General features: G+C 44.6%; 1 protein-coding gene and 1 long non-coding RNA gene across 3 annotated transcripts in view; one reads left to right on the top strand and one right to left on the bottom strand.

The window, feature by feature from the left end:
• Positions 1-19495, top strand: part of Nedd9 (neural precursor cell expressed, developmentally down-regulated 9) — a 117511-nt gene that overhangs the window by 50816 nt on the left and 47200 nt on the right. Inside the window, exon 1 of one of the 2 annotated variants that reach the window (XM_021180651.2) lies at positions 17341-17489. The exons of the other annotated variant lie outside the window; for it this stretch is intronic. Within the exon in view, the coding sequence (XP_021036310.1) occupies positions 17478-17489 (12 nt within the window). The 5' untranslated portion in view covers positions 17341-17477. Of the gene's footprint in view, positions 1-17340; positions 17490-19495 lie in introns of those variants that run through there. 2 annotated transcript variants of the gene reach the window in all.
• Positions 5799-19495, bottom strand: part of LOC110308234 — a 29412-nt gene continuing 15715 nt past the window's right edge. The window contains exons 2-3 of the long non-coding RNA XR_002379535.2: positions 17078-17181; positions 5799-6304 (exon numbers count right to left, since the gene is read on the bottom strand). This is a non-coding gene — a long non-coding RNA (uncharacterized LOC110308234). The remainder of the gene's footprint in view (positions 6305-17077; positions 17182-19495) is intronic.

The raw sequence follows: 19495 nt of genomic DNA, 5'->3' as shown, positions 1-19495 counted from the left end.
GGCCTTGTTAAATGGACAAAGAAGAACTGATACATTCTGGGATAGTGAGTGCAAGAAAGTCGTTAGGCCCCATTCTAGAATCTCAGGACAGAATTCACAGTCCATCCCCTGTGTGTTCATCCTGTCATGATAAAGCTGAAAATGGGGACTTGATGTAGCGGGCAGATCTGGGATCTATGGAGAAGCCATCTCATTGAGTGAATGGCTTGTGAGGGAGGGGAACCAGAAACCTCCCTGGTGGTGGCAGCTCTGCCCTTCCTGCTACACTGCACAGACCTGGATCTTTTCCCTTTAATGTTTATGACACTGATGAGAAGAAGAGATATTGGAAGCCATCCTGATGGGTGGGTAACATGTGATGACCCCGGCAAAGCCAGCATCATAGTGTGTCAAATTAGATTAGGCTTTGGCTACTGTGCTTGTCACATGGTCCTAAGGCTCCTCTGAGCCAGCAAATCACAACATTTACTTCGCAGACACCATGACCTACAGGGATGACAGACAGGCAGGCAGGCAGACCATGCACAACCAGAGTTCTTTTTTTCTTCTAGTGTCAACTGTTTCCTTTTCGCCTTCTTATGTAACTTCTACTCCTAGATGCGTGTTTGACTCTGTCTTCAGGCACACCCTTCCAAATGGACATCTATTCATATTTTAATTAGTGTAGACTGTTAAAATATGAGACCATTGCAATATAAAACAAAGTTTACTTGAGCAAGGGGAAAAAAATCATCCTAGGACCTGGCAGTACTTCAGACCAAAGAAAGTTGAGAATGTCCCCTCTATCAAGGTGGATGACTCCTTTCACAACCTGTTCATACAACCTGCTGCCTTTTCTGACTTTCATGAACAACTTGGCATCTCAGACTCCTACAACACAAGAAGAGAATCATTCACAGTCAAATCTAAATCTTTAAGACTCGGTAAGTGTTTGTTTTAGAGATGCCATCCAGGGTTTAGAAAAGACCCATGGTGGAGAATAATGTGTGTGTCTAAAGTCCGCAGACCTGTCTATATTTCATCCAAAAGCATTTCAGACAGACATCCAGAATAACACTTAACCAAATGTCTGGGGCCCAGCCACACTGACATATGGATTAACTCAAGAGTATAGTCATTGCTCTCTGGACAGTGGACTGTGGAAGGATCCTGGATTAGAAGAAATCCTTTCGCTTAAAGGGGAGGGCTGATGCCAGTGGAACTCAGGAGAGCATCACAGCCTAAAGACCAATCAGAAGAGATACAGGGATCTGGCACAAGAGACTGGCCCAGTCCTCACAATGTCAGGGAGATCCAGGTACAAGAAGTTGGGCCTCCCAGGACGACAGTGAGGCCTCAGCATCCCATCAAGGAAGTTACCAGAACAGAGGAGGTAGATCAAAGGAGTTCTGGCACCAGGAAAGTTCAGGGTCCTCTGTAGCCTGGCCATCAGCTTCAGGATAAACCTGGACTGAGGGCTGTGGTGAACCAAGGGCTCCTGTAGCTTCCACAGTACAGAACAGAAAGCTGCAGTGGCCATAAATAGGCTAACAGAAGAGAACTCCTGTGTTGTCCTGCCTGTTCGGCCAGAGGAGGAAGCACAGTGCCTGTTGCTATTTTCCTAGTGACTGTCGGTAGAACAACAATTTCCTTATTAGACTATTTCTCTCAACCAGTTTAAAGATGTATGGACAAGCTGGAAATGTAGCTAATGGTAGGAGACTCTAGTAGTATACAAGAGTATGCATGGCCCTGGCTTTGATCCCCATGACTACACACACACACACACACACACACACACACACACACACATATAGTTTGATCATCCATGGAGTTCAAGGGCAATGCCAAATTATTAAGCATGGAATGTCATGCCAGGCTAGCTTCAGTGGAGTCCTTGCCTTGTGGGCTTGATCTGGGCCATCACCACCTTCAGCATTTGTGATGTAGAATAATTAACTCCTATCTGATGAGTCTTAGTGGAAGTTGGGTAACCACTTAGCTACATCTGGCTCTGGGGTATCTCCTTGGTGCTTACAAAGGGGTCATGCTCTTGTCTCGGCTGAACCTCATTCCTCTTTTCTTTCTGAAAGCCCTCTAAAGCATTGCTCACGCTGCCCACAAAGTTTGCTTTCCTTCTCCGTATTTTATTGGGATGGTTGAGCTGTTTCACTTCATTTTCTTTGTCAAGTGTTAGCTAGATACATGTGTTCATGCATCTGACGTATATTTTTAAGTATACAGAAAGAAAAAAAAAAACACAGCCAGTCTCACGTTTGTGTTTGGCTTTGAAACTGAGTTGAATGCAAAATTGCAGCTGTCTCTAAACAGAAATGAGATGAGTTGCCAAGGGCTTGGGGTACAGATGGGGAGTGGCCCAGACCAGTAAGCAGTCTCATTCCAAAGAAAAGAAAGTGTCCTGAAAGTAGATCCACCTTTGCAGACCCTGCAAGAATAACTGAATCATATACTATATAAAGGTGGATTTTATGTGTGTGGATCATATCTCAATAAAATATAATTTGCTATTGCCTGCATCAAACAGAGAATTGACTACCTTTTTGATCAACTATTGTACAAAGAACTTGCTGGCCACAAGGCACAGATGGGGTTTATGGTGGAACATAGTAGGTGGGTTGGGGCTGATCATAGCATTCATCGGCAAAGGCCACATGAAATTTCATGGAACTGGAGCTGAGGCGTCATGGAGGGCAGATGGACCTGAACCATTGATACAAAAGACAAGCATTCCAAAGAAGAATCCAGGAGGAAAAAGGAGGCCTCGGTGCTCTCTTTTGATTACTGTTTTAAATTTTCATGTCTTTTTACGTTGTTTCCAGGGACAGATGGAAAGAATGCTGTCTTTAATCTGTTCTATATTGTTGTCTCGGAATATCTGGAACCCAATGGTGTGTGTGTGTGTGTGCGTGTGTGCGTGTGTGTGTGTGTGTGTTAGGTTGAGTTGGGTTCTGAAAGTGCAGCTGTCTATTCCTGCTCAGCTGAGGGGAGGCAGGTGTGAGCAGGAAGGAAAGGGGGCGAAAGTTCTGAAAAGGCTAACCTAGCCCCCTTTCTCACTCCAGTGAAAGAAAATGAGTGCAGACCCTGGTGGTGCACCTTACTGGCCCTGTCACCTTTGTCACTGTCACTCTGGGGACAGAGCCTCAACACGAGCTTTGATGGGACTAGGCCCATTCCAGCTGCTTTGTTGCCAGGTCACAAAGTCTCCCTGCAGAGGATGTGTAAGCACACACAGCCTGAGCCCCAGCACTGAGGCAAACAGAGAGATTGTTGGGAAGGCAGCATCTTTTTATCCGCCATGCCTTTGGAGGTCATCACTGCAAAGAGCTGCTTGAACTCCGCTTGAGGAAAATGAAACCTCTTTGTTTTAAAGAACTAGACTGAGCCAGGCTGAGGGGGAGCGTTTCCTGGGCAGCCATCTTGGTTTCTGTGGGTGTGAAGTGAAAACCCTTACTTCCTGCAGAGAACAGAAACCGAAGGAGCACACTGAGCCCAGTGACCTTTAAGAATGGCTTCCTCAGCTGGGCCCATGCAGGTCAGAAAGGCTTTGGCCAAACTGTGCTTCAGAGGCCTTGACTGTTCAGTGCAGTGTCTTGAGGTGGTTAACAAATAGCCGTGCTGAGTGATGTGGCTAAACTTAACGCTAGAAGAACTAAAAAGAAGCTCAGTCCTGCTGGGGAACAGAGCTCAGGGGTAGAGCACTGCTCAGCTTGTGCAAAGCCCAAAGTTCAAAGCACCTGAAAATGAATATGTGTTACGACATGTGTGAGTGTGTGTATACGTGTATTTGTCATACGTGTATATATGATATACTTGTATCTATATTATAAATGCAAGTGTATATATGTGTCAATGTTATATATGTGTATGTGTATTTGTTATATGTGCATATACAATATATGTATATATTATAAATGCAAGTGAATATATGTGTCTATATTATATATGTGTATTTGTTATATGTGCATATACAATATACTTGTATCTATATTATAAATGCAAATGAATATATGTGTCTATATTATATATGTGTATGTGTATTTGTTATATGTGCATATACAATATATGTACATATTATAAATGCAAGTTAATATATAATATGTGTCTATATTATATGTTTGTGTGTGTATATATATATGTAGGTCTGTGTGTGTGTATGTGTGTGTATATATATATATGTATGTATGTGTATATATATGTATACATATATATGTGTGTGTGTGTATATGTGTGTGTGTGTGTGTGTATAATTTCTTTATTGAAAGGCTAAGGTTGTGGCTCAGTGGTTGAGTTGTCTTGCATACAGAAAGGCCAGAATTCAATCCCTAGCATCACACAATAGATAAATACATTTCATTCCTGGAGCCTGAGGGGAGTCTGCCTTTGCCTCTCTCTCTGGAACTGTAGGTCCCTGTGGAACAAGTCTTGGAGCATGGACATGCAAATAGCCTTGAGGTCCCATCAGCCTGAGCCATGCTCTGCACTGACTTCCTGAGCCACAGATGCCAACAGTACCTGTAAGATCTTCTGATGGTGATTCCATTTACCTCAGTGCTCTGAGTGTATAGGAAGGAAGTCTGGGATGGTGTATGCCTTTATCCTTTGGTGTTGATGCTATTATTTGGTCCACAGTGTAGCTTGGTGTAACACGTATCTAAATATCTACCCCTGCCCCACCCAAAGAGAGAAAAAAATATATACTATCTGCCCTGAAAAGAAGTGATTTCTCATTGTGAAAGTTTTTAAACATCCACTTTCCAGATGGACCACTTTGCTAAATACAAAAAAAAAAAAAAAGGAAAATAAAGTTGAACCATGTGAAATGGTCTCTGAATACTGCTGCTTACTAGACTATTTCATTCCATCTTACGGAACTTTATGATAAAATATCAGCAAGCTCATAAAGAAGGCTGTTTTAAGGTCCATAATCTTTCTAACCATAACAAAAGGGGTGGTAACTATATTGTACAAGGCTGCGATGGAAAAATGTGCTAAAGTATTTCCATAAATCAAACGTAGCACTTTGGCATTAGCTAGAAAGCATTAAACTTTAGCAGATTAGAACCAGATGATTTTAAAATAGAAACTTACATAACTTGATGGTGTGATTTTTTTTTCCCTCTCCCCAGCACAAAGTTTATCTTCATGAAGTTACCTTGGCTGCTCTGTAATAGGTATTTAAGAAGTAAGGGCAGTGTCTGGGCATTATTCATCTTTGTGGCTCCCACGGTGCCTACTGTTATGTCGAGCAGTTGGGATTGGTGGAGGGGAGAAATATGAAATCTCAGAGGCTATTAACAAGGACAAAATAATCGGCAAGGAAATGTGATACTGATGGCTAAATGGCTTTGCAGGTGCACAAGCCGCTGCTCCCCAGAACCCAGCTGACACAGCGTCTTGCTTTCCCTTTCATTGTTAAAAGTTTCCTCTCAATAAACCAACAAATATCTGTCACCATGCTCTGAAGTGCTGTCACCCTGCAATTTCCTAATACCTGACCCTCCTTTCTGTTTCAGCCACCTCAGTGGTCACTTCTCCCTCTCCTCATTACACAGTGTTAGGATCCTGTACCTCCAGGCCAGGCCCAGGAGTCTAGTGCAACACACTGACTGGGTGTCTTTGATTGTAAGACTTCTGTGGAAAGGACCCGCAAAGTGCACATGAGTGGGGAGAGGCCCTTGCTCTCTGGTAGAGGGTGAGTGCAATGGAAAGAAGCCAGGTAAAGATTGGGTTAAAGGGGAATACTTTCTTTGCCTGTCTTCATTAGGGCTCTGTGATAAAACACCATGAACCAAAGCAACTAAGGGAAGAAAGTGTTTATTTCAGCTTAAAGTTTCCCATCAAAGTCCATCACCGAGGGAAGTCAAAGCAAGAACTCAAGGCAGGAACCTGGAGGCAGCAATTGATGCAGAAGTCATGGAAGAGTGTTGCTAGCTGGCTTGCTCCTTCTACCTTGCTCAGCCGGGTTTCTTATACAAATCAGGACATCCTACGCAGGGATGGCACCCGCTTCCATGAGCTGGGCCCTACCATATCAATCATTAATGAAGAAAATGCCCCACAGATGTGCCCACAGGCAAATCTTATGGATGAATTTTCTCAAAATCCCTCTTCCCAGACATGTCTAGGTTTGTAGCATGTTGACAGAACCCAACCAGCATGTTGCCGTATGAGTTAGATGATCTTGGAGCAGACTTCAGGCATGGCTGATTCAGGAGACACGGACAAGGTCAGGACTTTCCAGTCATTTGTTCTTGGTCTCGGCTTCGTTTTGCTTGGAGTGTGATCCTCTCTCCCTACAAACATGCTACAAAGAGAAAAGGGTATTTACTGTTAAGCATAGCTTATAGTATATGATCCAAAGATGGAGAAGCCTTCTTTTCATAGTACATTTACAAAATCTCGAAGAAGACCTCAGATTGATTTTCTGACTCATGTGCTAAGTTCTCAGATAAATCACTGTGGACGAGGGGGGGTCAAGCCTCTGCTTGGCCAGGCCTGTGTGGTGATTAGATTAAGTGGATGGATGAGAACTGGACACTAATTGCATATGGGAAGTTCAATCGGAGTGAGGGTTTGGCTCTAGGTGCCTAAGACAATGGTCATGTCAAAAAAAGAGTAGCTTTAAGTGAACTACATCCATTCAAGGGGGTTTTAGATTTGTGTTATTGTGAGGAGCAAAACAGCTGCTGGTGAAGCCGGGCGTGGTGGCGCACGCCTTTAATCCCAGCACTCGGGAGGCAGAGGCAGGCGGATTTCTGAGTTCGAGGCCAGCCTGGTCTACAAAGTGAGTGCTAGGACAGCCAGGGCTACACAGAGAAACCCTGTCTCGAAAAACCAAAAAAAAAAAAAAAAAAAAAAAAAACAGCTGCTGGTGATGGTGGTGGTGATGTTGCCTGTGTTGGTCAGCTTCCACTGTAACAACACCTGAGGTGATTAAGTTAAAAACAAATGTTTGCTGGGGCTCAGCGTTTTGAAGTTTTCCATCTATAGTCAGTTAGCCTCATTGCTTTAGAGCCTGTGACAAGGTAGCACATTATGGTGGGAGTATGCGGCCCAGGCAATTATTCACCACTGGACTGAGTACCAAACTTAGAAGGAAGAGATTGGTACACCATAATCCCTTTCCAGTGATCCAACTCCTATCTGCTATGGTCCACTTCCTATAGATTCCTCTACCTCACAATAGGCCAATGGTTCTCAACCTCCCTAATGCTGTGACCCTTTAATACAGTTACTCATGTTGTGGTGACCCTCAACAGTAAAATTAATTCACTGATACTTCATAACTATAATATTGCTACTATTATGGATTATAATGCAAATATCTTATATGCAGGGTATCTCATATGTGTCCAACTCACAGGTTGAGAACCTCTGGTCTAAAGCATAATTGTTTGGAAGAGGAGATGGATAGAGACAGAGACAGGCAGAAAGACAAACAGACAGACAGAGACAGATGGGGGATTCTAACTGTGTTTTAAGGAACGACACACAGAACAAGATATGCAGCATAAACCAGCACACTAAAGATTCAAGAAAGAGCTGCCACACTAACAAAGCAACTGAACCTAAGGTCAATGTAGGCAGAATTTTATCTTCCTTGGAAGACCTCAACCTGTTTTCTGTTGGCCTTCAACTGCTTAGATGAGATCCACTCGTGTGATAAAGGGTCATCTTCTTTATTCATTGTCTACTGATGTTAATGTTAACCTAATCTATAAAATTATCCTTATATTAGCATCTAGTATGCAAATTTGTTTTTAAAAATATCTGGAGACACGGCCTAGCCAGGTTGACACATAGAGCTAATCACAACGTTTGAACACGTAGCACTTAAAAGATGTCGCTGGGATATCTGGGCGTGGTAGGAAATGAGTTTGTGACTCAGAACCTATGTTGTGAAGTGTGGTTGTTATTGGAACAGAAGCAAGAGGATAAATTGCAGGAGAGGATGCGCTAGAGAAGAGGAGGCAGAAGGCAAACACGCTGAGGAAATGCCTGCCTCAAGAGAAAACAGGAAAGGACAGGGCAGAGGTGGGAGGGGATAAAGGGATCTGCTGTCCATCTGGAAACCGGAAGGTGCATCTAGCTCAAGCCAGAGGAAGTGAGAAGGCACCAGGTGCAGAGAGAGGCAAAGCAAAGGGAGAAGACCCTCCAGCCTTAGCAGCAGAGACGTTGGTGGCTCTCAGTGGAGCATGGTCCTTCCAGTGGGCCATGCAGGACTCACATTGGGCCACGTGCTAGACACAGCCACTGTGATCCAAGGGCAGAAATTCTCTGAAACTCTGAGAGCCATCCTACAGGAGCCATTTTATACGAGCTGAAATGATTCTTCCTCACTGTCCTGGTTATAAGCTTGTGTTTCACGAACCTTTCTCATCTTCTTGTTCTAGTAACATAAACATTCTCACTGCCCTAAATGTTGCTGCTTAGAAAGACTGCAAATGGTAGGGACAGAAACAGAGGTGCTGGGCTTGATTTAGGAGCTAGCATGTGAGACCATTCACTCTGGCTACAGAGACTCGTGGGCACTAAGGAAAGGTTGGATGCCATAGGGAGACTCTAGAGACTAGAGGATGTATTCAGACTGCCACAAATAGAATATACAAAATTCTAGAACTTTGACATGGCTCACTTGGCCACAAACCCCCACTGGATTGGCACAAGGTTGTGTCTCCTTCATTTCCTCTAGAAATCCTCTGAAAGATGAATAAATCTGCTCATGAAATTGGCCTCTGACCCCATGGGAGCAATTGTAATCTGGGATAATAAGGAGCTGCTCTCAGGGGTGGGGGATACCTGAATTGATCCGAGGCATGAATGACTCAGGAACTTGAAAGGAAAGAATTCCAGAGCTGTCTGGAAGAAGGACTCTTATTCTGACAACAGGAGATATATAGATGATGGCTTTTGAGTCATTCCTTTATATGGCAGGTTCCACGTTCTCCATTCAATCAACAGTGGAACTGTAAATTGTGTGTGTGTAAGGGGGGGGGGGAGAAGATGCATGTCTGTTAAACATATACCGATGTTTTTACTTGTGATTATCCCCTATATAACCTATTTACATAGCATTTACATTGCATTGGGTATAATATATGAGCTATCTAGAGAGGATTTAGAGCATACAGGAAGATCTGCATGGAATCTCTGCTAATGCTAGTGCATCCTCATACAAGATATTTGAGCATCTGCATAATCTGCTAACCATATGAGGCCTTATAACCAATACCCCCCACCCCCAGATACTGAAGGAAGGACAACTATGTAAGGTGACTTGGGGCTGGCAATTTGGGAGTTGTGGCTTTTGCCACCAAAGGTCAGCAGAGGCCAAGGACTTGCTTCTAGTCACTCCTGTCTGCCCTTCCTAAGACCAGAAGCTCAAGTTTAGAACATGAGTCACGGGAACCGCAAGGCCTCAGAGTTCGAGGAAGCCCCTGTACCTCCTACTTGTCTGCATCTTCAGTGATGAAACCACAGAGCACCAAGACTTCAGCAAATTAAAGGATCTCATAGTCTGTAAACCTCAGTGGTGCACAGGAGTGAGTCCGAGCAGCTGGTGCCTGGTCATTAGCACAGCCTCCCTTCAGTTTTGCATATAAAGAAGGGAGCTGCCCCTTATTACTCAGCTTCTGTGGGCAGAAAGGAATGTGTCACCCATACTCCACTGGGCAAGTAGCAGGTGGACGCTGTTGCCCCTGCCACCACCTATGCCCTGAGCTGACACCTGACCAGCATCTTTCTATCAGATGAAATAACACATGGCCTCTTCAAGTGAATCAAACTCTTCAGAAGCTAGGCTGGACCTGGGCACAATGTGCTGTGCTGTGCTGTGCTGTGCTGTGCTGTGCTGTGCTGTGCTGTGCTGTGCTGTGCTGTGCTGTGCTGTGCTTCCACCCCACATTCTTCCCTCCTGCCCCCTCCACCGGGCCCTGCGTGGCTGGGATTCCTTTTTCTGGCTCAGCAGCAGCCGCTGACAGTAAATTAAGCTAGGCAAACAGGCCTGAGGTCCTTGGATCTGTGGATGTTTGATGCTCATGTGGGGATATAAGGAGGGCCTTCTCTGAGGATTAGAGCAGGTCAGTTTCTTGGTTTCTTTGGGACTGTTGGGGTGAGAGATATGCCTCAAACCCATAAAGAAGTAGCTAAGTCCAGCAAAGTGGTCATTTGGGAGTTCAACTCCCCACGCCCCCATTCACACACACCCTTCCCAGTATTGTCCCAACACCACCCATGCTTGGAGTTACTCTGGATGTTAGATGCTGAAAGTGCCTGGCAACAGCCTCTGAGCTCTGGAAATGGCAAAACTCTTGAGTACATTGGAAACAGACAGTCCCACCCTAGAGCCAGGGCCCTGAGTCCATAGTTTGTTCACAGACATTAGGCAGGTGAAACAGGAGAATCTCTGGGGTTCACTGGCCAGCCAGCCTAGTCCAAAACAGTAAGACTCATGTCCTATTAAGAGAATCTGTTAGGCTGGGCAGTGGTGGTGCATGCCTTCAATCTCAGCATTTGGAAGGCAGAGGCAGGTGGATTTCTGAGTTCGAGGCCAGCCTGGTCTACAGAGTGAGTTCCAGGACAGCCAAAGGCTACCCAGAGAAACCCTGTCTCGAAGAGAGAGAGAGAGAGAGAGAGAGAGAGAGAGAGAGAGAGAGAGAGAGAGAGAGAGAGAGAGAGAGAGAGAGAGAGAGAGAATGAATCTGTCTCAAATAATAAGATAGGGACTAGAGAGCTAGCACAGCAGTTAAGACTGCATGTTGCTCTTTAAAAGAGTATAGGTCCCAGTACCATTTTTGGGTGACTCACAACTAACTGTAACTCTAGCTTCCAGCTGTGAGGCATGGGAAGGATCCAGTGCCCTCTTCGGTCCTCTGTGAGCATCCACACATGTGGCATATACATATACACATAAATTAAATTTTTTTTTAAAAATTGAAAAACTAAGGTAGATGATCCCTGGAGATGACACACAGGATTGCCCTCTGACCTCTGAACATACACTAAATGAGGCACATAAACCCACACACATAGACAGATAAGTCAGTTCAATTAAAAATAGGAGAAAGAGTGTTTAAAGGAAGTGCCTTGCAAGAGTAACCCTCTATGAAGGGTTAGCAAGCGGTAGAAACACATGCATTTGTCTTTATCATTTAAAAGATGGTCTGTAACATTGTTGTTACGTGGGGCCCTTCAGAGAAAACAGCTCAGTCCTGACATGGGCTTCCCATTTATCTGGTACTGGAAGATCGCCTTGACCTTTGTGAAAATCCACAATCTAAAGTTTCCACGTACCCTTGGAAGGGATTGCCACAGCAGTTTCATATAACAAGCTGGACAAAGTAAAACTCGCAAGAGCAGAAACACCTCAAAGCTAGAGAAAAACAGGCATGCACCTTTGCCTGGCAGCCTGCACATTTTTGCTTTTAAGCCCCTTGGTCCATATAAACTATAGTAATGTGAACCTTTGCATATTTTTTGGAAGACAATAAATGTAAATCTTTATTGCGTGCTTCTATATTTTTCTTACGACTTCACCCCTCAGTTAATTCCCTCACCGTTTCAAAGAAGGGAAACACGAAGCTCAGACTGGAACCCTGCAATTGCTTGTCATATTTCACCCGAGTTGAGTGAATTCACTTAGTGTGTAATTTAAGCTGTCAGCCGTCCTTAGTTCTTAGGGTAGAGAAAGGGTGTAATTAAGTATTCCCAGGTTAACAGCGTTGAACATCAGAACTTCACAGTTGTGGGGCTTTACACCATAAGTCTAGATGCTGCCCACGAGTCACTCCACTTACCATGGCGTGCCCATGTTTACGGAAAATTGGCTGGAACTAAAGTATTCAACTCTACCACTGCATTCTGGGGACAGAAGTTAGAAGTGAGGGAGGTGGTGAGTTTTTTAGAAAACTCTGCAGTGTCATGTGGTGAAAGGTTGGCTGAACATAAGACCTCATGAAGTCATTCCAGTGGGCAGCTCATTTCTACCATAGCACGCACACTGTAAGAGGATGCATTTCCAATTCAGAGCCCCATCTGGTCCCAGGTGGCTTAGCAGTGCGTTAGGGAGAAATGAAGTCTAAAGTAACCCAGGGATCATGACCCAACGAGCCTTTTTAATATATACCACCCTCATCTGCAGAGACAAATTTTCAAGAAATATCTCCTTACCAACCTCTTCAGGAAATGTAATTTAGTCCTAGTTCACTGTTGTTAATAGAGTGTGCTGGTGGGGTGGGTTGAGTAACCTATGACCCACGACGAATATTCTAAGTACATTGAATCGGTTGGCACGGATGACAGTGGCCTGTTGGGTCCAACTTATAGAGAAAAGAAGGTCAAATGGTCATGATTGCTTCTTAAAAGAAGTAGAAATTGGGAACTCATGACCTTAACCATAGCTAATGAGGAGACACAGAGAAAGATGGGAGCCTGGGATTGGAGAGTATAGGCAGCAATGGATTTTCTAGAAAATGTTTCCTGAAGAAATGGACTGCAAGCTGGGGCAAGATGAGATGCAGGTAAGCAGAGGATGAAAAGAATGAGGAGCCTTGTGTGTGTGTGTGTGTGCACATGTGTGTGCACATGTGTGTGCATGTGTGTATGTGTGTTTGTATGTGTATATGCACATGTATGTATGTGTTTGTGTGTGTGCACATGTGTGTGCATGTGTGTATGTGTGTGTGTTTGTATATGTGTGTATGTGTATGCATGTGTGTGCATGTGTGTGGTATGCATGTGCATCTTTGTATGTGTGTGTGTAGGTATGTTTGTGTGTGTGTGTGTTTGTATGTGTGTATGATGTGTACATGCGTTTGTGTGCATGCATGTGTGTGTTTGTGTGTGTGTATGTTTGTATACGATGTATACATGTGTTTGTGTGCATGCGTGTGTGGTTGTATGTGTGTGTATGTTTGTGTATGATGTATGTGTGCTTGTATGTGTGTGTATGATGTATGTGTATTTGTATTGTGTGCATGTGTGTATGTTTACTCTATTTGACAGCATCCCCATATGCCTAGTCCTCCACTGAGCTGTAGACTTACCCTTAAAGAAACAATCAACAGGGCTCAGATAATTGTGCTAAGAAGAAGCCTGATGGGCACTGTCGCTCTTTTGTGAGGGCTACACCAACCCAGGAAGGAGCCCGCCTGGGTTTCTATTGTAAACCTGTCACTCATCTGCCCTGTAACTTTGTGTGAACTGCAAACCTTTCCGGAAGTTTCCATGCTGTAATACATAAGCTAAGAACAATCCACCTCCTGGATTAGGCCCACAAGACAAATGCTAAGGGAGACAATGTCTGTAAACAACTACTGTAAAAAGCTCTGGGAAAAGTCATCGCACTGAAAGAGAAGTCTCAGTGGCTTGTCTTTGGGGAGTTTTATAGACTTGACATAGAGCGGAAAAGCATCATGGGCATTATTTTTTTGAGATGATTTTGTATGTACAGATTTTTAAATAAATGACATCAAACTAGAAGTGGTACTGCATAGTCCTAGCATGCCTCTTTGTTTGGGACTCGTCCTGCTTTCTCTGGTCTGGTCTTCAGCCAGCTTCTGGGTTGTTTCAGATGTAGAAGGATCTGAACTCAAAGCCAGAAAAGTCTTGTAGCATTTTAGAACATAAGTGGCACATTTTCTGTGGAGAGGCAGATGATACTATTTTATTTGTCATATTTGTTTTATTTTTGTGAGATTTGCTGTTGTTTTGGGGGGAAGAGAGGGTGGTCTCAGCTCACCCATACTGATCTTGAAGTTAGCAAGTGCTTCTGGGTGAACAGGTATTATAGACATGTGCTAGCATGCGTGGCTATAGTATTATCTTATAATAAATACATTCTTTAGCTTTGTGGTGTTTACCAACTCAGGGGCAACCACTCAGCCCCAGCTTTACAACTCAGCAGATTGTACTTAAATATGCCAACACAACTTTCTCGTATAGACAACATAGAAATTTGAATTACGCCTAATTTTTACATCTCTCAAAATGTTATTCTTTTGCCTCCTCCCAAACCACTTAGCAATGTGAATGCTATTCCTAGCTCACAGAGACAGAACTGCCAGCAGCCTGGCATTGGTTCTGAAAAGGAGCATCCTGTGCCTATGCTAACAAATGAGACCTGGAGGGTGTTCTCAGACATAAGGATTTTCTTCTATTTCTTTCCTGGGCACTAGGCCGAACTTGGAGGTAAACATGTGTTCTCTGAATTACTTCCTGATCCACAGGGCAATGACTTAAGTACATACACGGTATAAAGAGACAGAGAGATCAAGTAGCCATCACCTTGTTCTTTCAGAACCCACCCAAAGCTGGAGGAACAGACGTCAACACACCACCAGCATCCAAACATGGAAAAAGCACTTTTAAGAGATCTGTGTTCCAAGTACAATGGGAGCACAGTCAGGGGAAGGAGAGATTTGTTCTGAAAGGGCGAGGTGGGCAGGGCGGGGGCTGTGGACCAGCACACACAAAGGCATTAGTGTGTTAAGCTAGGCCTGATAGTGGACAAGCAGCCAGAGCATTCTCTGTAGAAAGACCCATCTGTGCAATGCCAGTAAGGTATAAATAAGCCTGGGGTGTGGAGGAAAAAACTGAAATGAGGATTGGTGAAGTTCTCATTATAGTCCACACCAAGGTGTCTGCTTCCTAAGACGTTAGCATATCGATAAGAGACTGTTCAATTCAATCTACATGCCATCCCCTCTGTCCTCTGGGAAGGGAGCTGGTAGTAACGCTGAAGATAGAGAGATTTCGAGGAAGGAAACTAAAGAGACATCTCTAAATAGAGTGGAGAGTCAGGAGAGTGGCTTACCATACATATGACTAGTAGGACCACACGCAGAGGGCTCAAGGTCTCTGCGTGTCAGCTTTGAGTTCTCTTTGAAGACTCTGACTGCTGACTCCCCAGGGGGCTCTCCTCCTTGCTCATGGGCTCTAGTTCTTTCACCCAGACAAAATAGCCACTGGGTTCTGCCTGAGCCACGAGCAGTTCCAGTATTTGCTTGATTTCCATGTGTGTTCTGAACAATGTCCAATGGCTACTAATAAAATCCCTCAGAAGGCACCGGGTGCCATTTCCCTGACTCCTGGATGCAGTAGGGTCTAACCGGGCATGGCTTTCTCCAAAAAGGCACCTACTCATAGGATGCTGGTGAGCATGGGTTGGGACTGAGCCCCAGGGTCCTCGGCGGTCCTCGGCGGTTCTAGAAAGGTACCAACCAACCCACTGGTTTCCTGAATAATTTAATTATATAATCAGTTTTTCATATTTTTCACATTCAGCATCTCAGGCAATCAATACAGAAAGGGCTGTTTCTTTATTTACTGAATTTGTGTTTCTCCAAAAGGTTTAGAGGGAGCATAACCAATAAAAGCAAAATGACTTATGTTACTTAAGCTGCACTGAGATCATAGCATAATAATAAGGGCAAAACCAGGGAAATAGATTGTTTTCTTCTCAAAATTCTTAGATGGCTTCCTATCACACTCAAGGAAAACCCTAGCTCTCTTCCCTAGCAGGTACACATTATTATGTCCTCATTTTATAAGGCTAACATTGCAAAGTTAAAAATGTGTAGCGATTCACCTGATAGGAATCAAGCCGTCTACCTTGAGAAGGCAATTCCACAAACGCCTAGCACAGGCTTTGGCAATCTGCTTTTGCAATGTTGAGGTTGAATGGGTTAGCCTTGCTTTAATCCACTCATCTAAGCATGATTCAGCCTGGCTGCTGAAGACGTCAAAGGAATGCTATCTCCGTCTCCTGGGGAGCCAGGACACATCTAGAGAGAAAGATTTGACTTGTCCTGCAAACATAGGTCCCTAGTGTGAATCTTCAGGGCTGCCAGGATGATCCTGCTACCGCAATCTGCTTCATGCCTAATCTGCGTACAAAAGACCTTGCAAATCACACAGGTTCAATTCGGCTTTGAGATCAGGGAGTAAAAGCCATGACCTGGAAGGGGCCTGAACCGGGATGTCAACTTCACGAAGGTGACCAGGGGCATCTTGCAGAGCAAACTCCAAGCTGCAGCCAAACGTGGATTCAATTGTCAACGTAAACCCTACCCCACCCCCACCCCCAGAAACCACTTTTATGCGGCATCTGCTCTCCTGTGCTTTTGGCTTAAATCATTTATTTTCAAAAGTTTTAATCCATTGGAAATTTAGAAGGGGATTGGGGAGGTAAAACTGATTCTGGACTACCTTAGTCAGGAAAGAAGTAAGAGCTGATTTTTTTTTTCCACCCGAGTCCTGCAGTCTGGCTGGAATGCATCCCAACTGGGGGATAGTCCTGAATGCTCCAAGTCCTGAGGCCCAAGGAAAAGAAAAGCCTGTCTTCTCCTGAGTGGTTCTCTTTCTCTATAGAAATCTCAAAATGGAACCGCTCTACAAATCATGTCCCGTGCTCTGCCTGAAAGAGGCTGTTCTTTTTTTTTTTTTTTTTTTTTTTTTTTTTTTTTTTGTTTTGGTTTTTTGAGACAAGCGTTCTCCCTGAATAATAAGTGTGAGTGGGCTAATGGGTCATTTGAGGGAGAGAGGTCAAAAGGAAAAGGCCTCGGTGTTCAAAAGCGGAATCTGGCAATGCCAGCGGTCAAAGAGCAGAGTGCTGGGTGGACAGGCATGATGTATCGGGTGTGTTCTATAGAACCTGCATGGGTTCCCACCTAACCTTTATCCTCGGAGGTCCTAGTGAGAAGAACCGGGAAAGCCTGGTGCTTGTGAGTGAGTTGCTTTTCATTGAGAAAGAAATGTTTTCCAGCTCCTAGCAGACTGACTTAGCAAAGTACTTTGAACACTTGGGGGTGAGGGGAGCAGCCACAGAAAAGGGAAGGGGAAGAGAAAAGACAGGGAAAGAGAGTTATCAGCAGGGGTGGTTAGTAAAAAAAAAGGGGGGGTACTGGAGACAGAAAACCCTTTGTTCCTCCAGCTCGTTTCATGTAGAGATTGTAAGGTGAATGGCTTTGAAATGAAATGGGTTTATGAACTAGTTGCTAGGTCACAGGAAGCGCGATCGTCAGACTGCTTTGTGAATTCGGATTCTTTAAAACTTAGGTTACTCTCAAAAGGCACGTACCTCCTTTGTCTGGTTCCTATGTCTTTCCTCTTTATATTTTTATTTCTCCGGGTGGCTGGGGCCGCCTCCCCACTTTCTGTTTTCTCCTCCGCCCTTTTGATAACCTGAAAAGAAATGATCGTATTACACGCTCTTTGTCGGAGGGTTTCAGAAGTTAGAGGTGGGCGGGGTGGAGGCGTTACCTTCCCCACCACCAGCAGCCAATGGCGGCGCGGTATGCAAACGAGGCCCGCGCTGTGCCTGTCTGGATCTGGGCTGTGAGCTCAGAGACTCCGCAGTGCGCGGGAGGCGAAGATTTCTCATTTCTATCCAGCCCTGCGCTCAATGGAGGGGCGGACTCTGCAGTGCCTCACTCACTGTGTGATTCGATAGGACCAGGGCTCATCAGATCACCGCCGAGATGAAGTACAAGGTAAGAGTGCCTTGTACGCCGTCTCCTGAGAAGCTGGAGGCAGCTTGCCGGCCGGCGCCTTTCCCACCTTGACAACTGGGCAGGGATCCCTTGTGTGTCTGGTTTTACTGAGCTGCGTCTGATCTCGCTTCCAGGCTTCCCCGGGGTGTACCGCCAGCAGACATGCGCTTTCAGATCCACTAGTTCTTGGTGCATGGTTCTGAAAGTTGTTGTGGGTGGCGGAAGGCGATGGAGTAGAGTTAGCATAGGAGCCGCCGCCGGAGATCAGAGGGTGTCTAACTCGCCTCGCAGCAGGCAAATCGCAGGTCTCTGCCTGACCAAAGCCAGCTTGGGGAGCCATAATAAGGAGAGTCAGAACTGCTGAGTCTCTGACAGGCTCTAAAAGCACCTTTTCAGATTTTTGCCTTAAGCACTTGATCTGGGAAGCTGTCTGCTCGAGGTCCTTTCGGTAGAAGCAAATTAAAAACCCAGACACTATCATAGGCGCGATGATGGAGAATTCCCACATCCTTATGAATAAATGGCTGTTAGTCATTTCTGGATAACTCTTTATTGGGGTTGAACGGGTCTGAAAGTATGAAGGCTCCGGCTGGCTTATTTTCCCTGACGCTTACAGAATGTCCTGCTCATAATTTTGGCAGCTCTATTTTCCACTGCATTTTGCACCACGGTTTCTGGGGTTACTCTTGGCAAAATGATTATGCCTTGCTCAGCACATCCCGTCTAATGAGGCAGTTTCCAAGGGACTTGGCCCAGTGGCAGTTCATGGCAATGACTTGGCGGTACTTACGATCCTTTTTTTTTTTTTTTTTTTTTTTCCAATTTTAATGGTGAATAGACGTGAGTCCTCAACTTTTAAAGGACGGTGTCATTTCAAAAATTCGTTTTGGTAAGGTGACTTAACAGAGCCAGTTAAACTGACCTTGCTAGGGGCTAACTTGGCTTCCCTCTGCGGTATGTAGCCTCTGGCCCTTCTTTTGGGATAGAAGGCTGTAAACACTTGCTATAGCTAACAGCCCTGTCTATAAATCTTGTTCAAAAGCTGTGAGCCAAAGCACGAGTGATAGTTGTTGGGGAAGTTCCAGCAGTCTAAAGACCCAGGTATCCATTGTCACCTATCAGCTTTCCATTTCGTACATCTATGGGGAGAGGCAGAAGAAAGGACAGCTCGAGGAGTCAGTCAGAAATGATGCAGCTTTCTACCTGGCAGGAACAGAATCTTTTTGGAAGTGATGGGAATACATGGTATCTAGCCTGCAATGTTGTTTTTTTCCTCCCCATTCTCCCTGTTGTTGAATCAAGACAGTGTTATAGAGAAAAGAGAAAGGATTGACTCTGTCCATCATTGGGATATTAAATAGCTGGTGTGAACTCTGAGTGCTGCAGTCTAGAAGTTGAGTGAGGACATGTGACGACATCTAAAGTCACTTTGGTTCAGTGACCTCATCATGTTTAGCTTTGCTCTTTATGGAAAGAAAATATCATGGGGACTGATGATTTATACTGCAGGTGAGAAACTGCAACCGGGGAATGCTTTCCGCTTGGCTGTGTCTGCCCAGAGTTGAACACTTTGCCGAGCAATAGAAACACATGGTTATTTATCATCATCATCACCATCATTATCATCATCATCATCATCATCTCATCATCTCATTATTATTGTAGACAACTTCACCAGCAAAAATGCTGTGCTCCCCAAGTAAACACCTCACACATGGGCACCCTGAGTTGACCGTAGCAGAAGCGAGCCACTTTTCCCTCTGTCATAACGTCTATTTAGCTAATGAAAGATAACTGTCTTTCAGGAGAGAATTAGTCATCCTGTGTAGGAGATGCTAAAGCACAGGCATGATGGGTAAAGCAATACAAGTCCGCCACACTTAACTCTCCCCATTAGCTCCGAGGCACACTTATTTTCCAAGGGTAGCAACTGTGGCACACAGAAGTTAAATGATGGGTTTGGTTTTTTTTTTCCGACACACCAACTGAGGAGCATGGGATTGAAA

The sequence above is a fragment of the Mus caroli genome, chromosome 13 (genome assembly GCF_900094665.2).
Source record: "Mus caroli chromosome 13, CAROLI_EIJ_v1.1, whole genome shotgun sequence".
In the NCBI taxonomy this organism is placed as follows: Eukaryota; Metazoa; Chordata; class Mammalia; order Rodentia; family Muridae; genus Mus; species Mus caroli.
The sequence above is the reverse complement of the archived record's forward strand: the minus strand, read 5'-3'. Positions and strand labels throughout refer to the sequence as shown.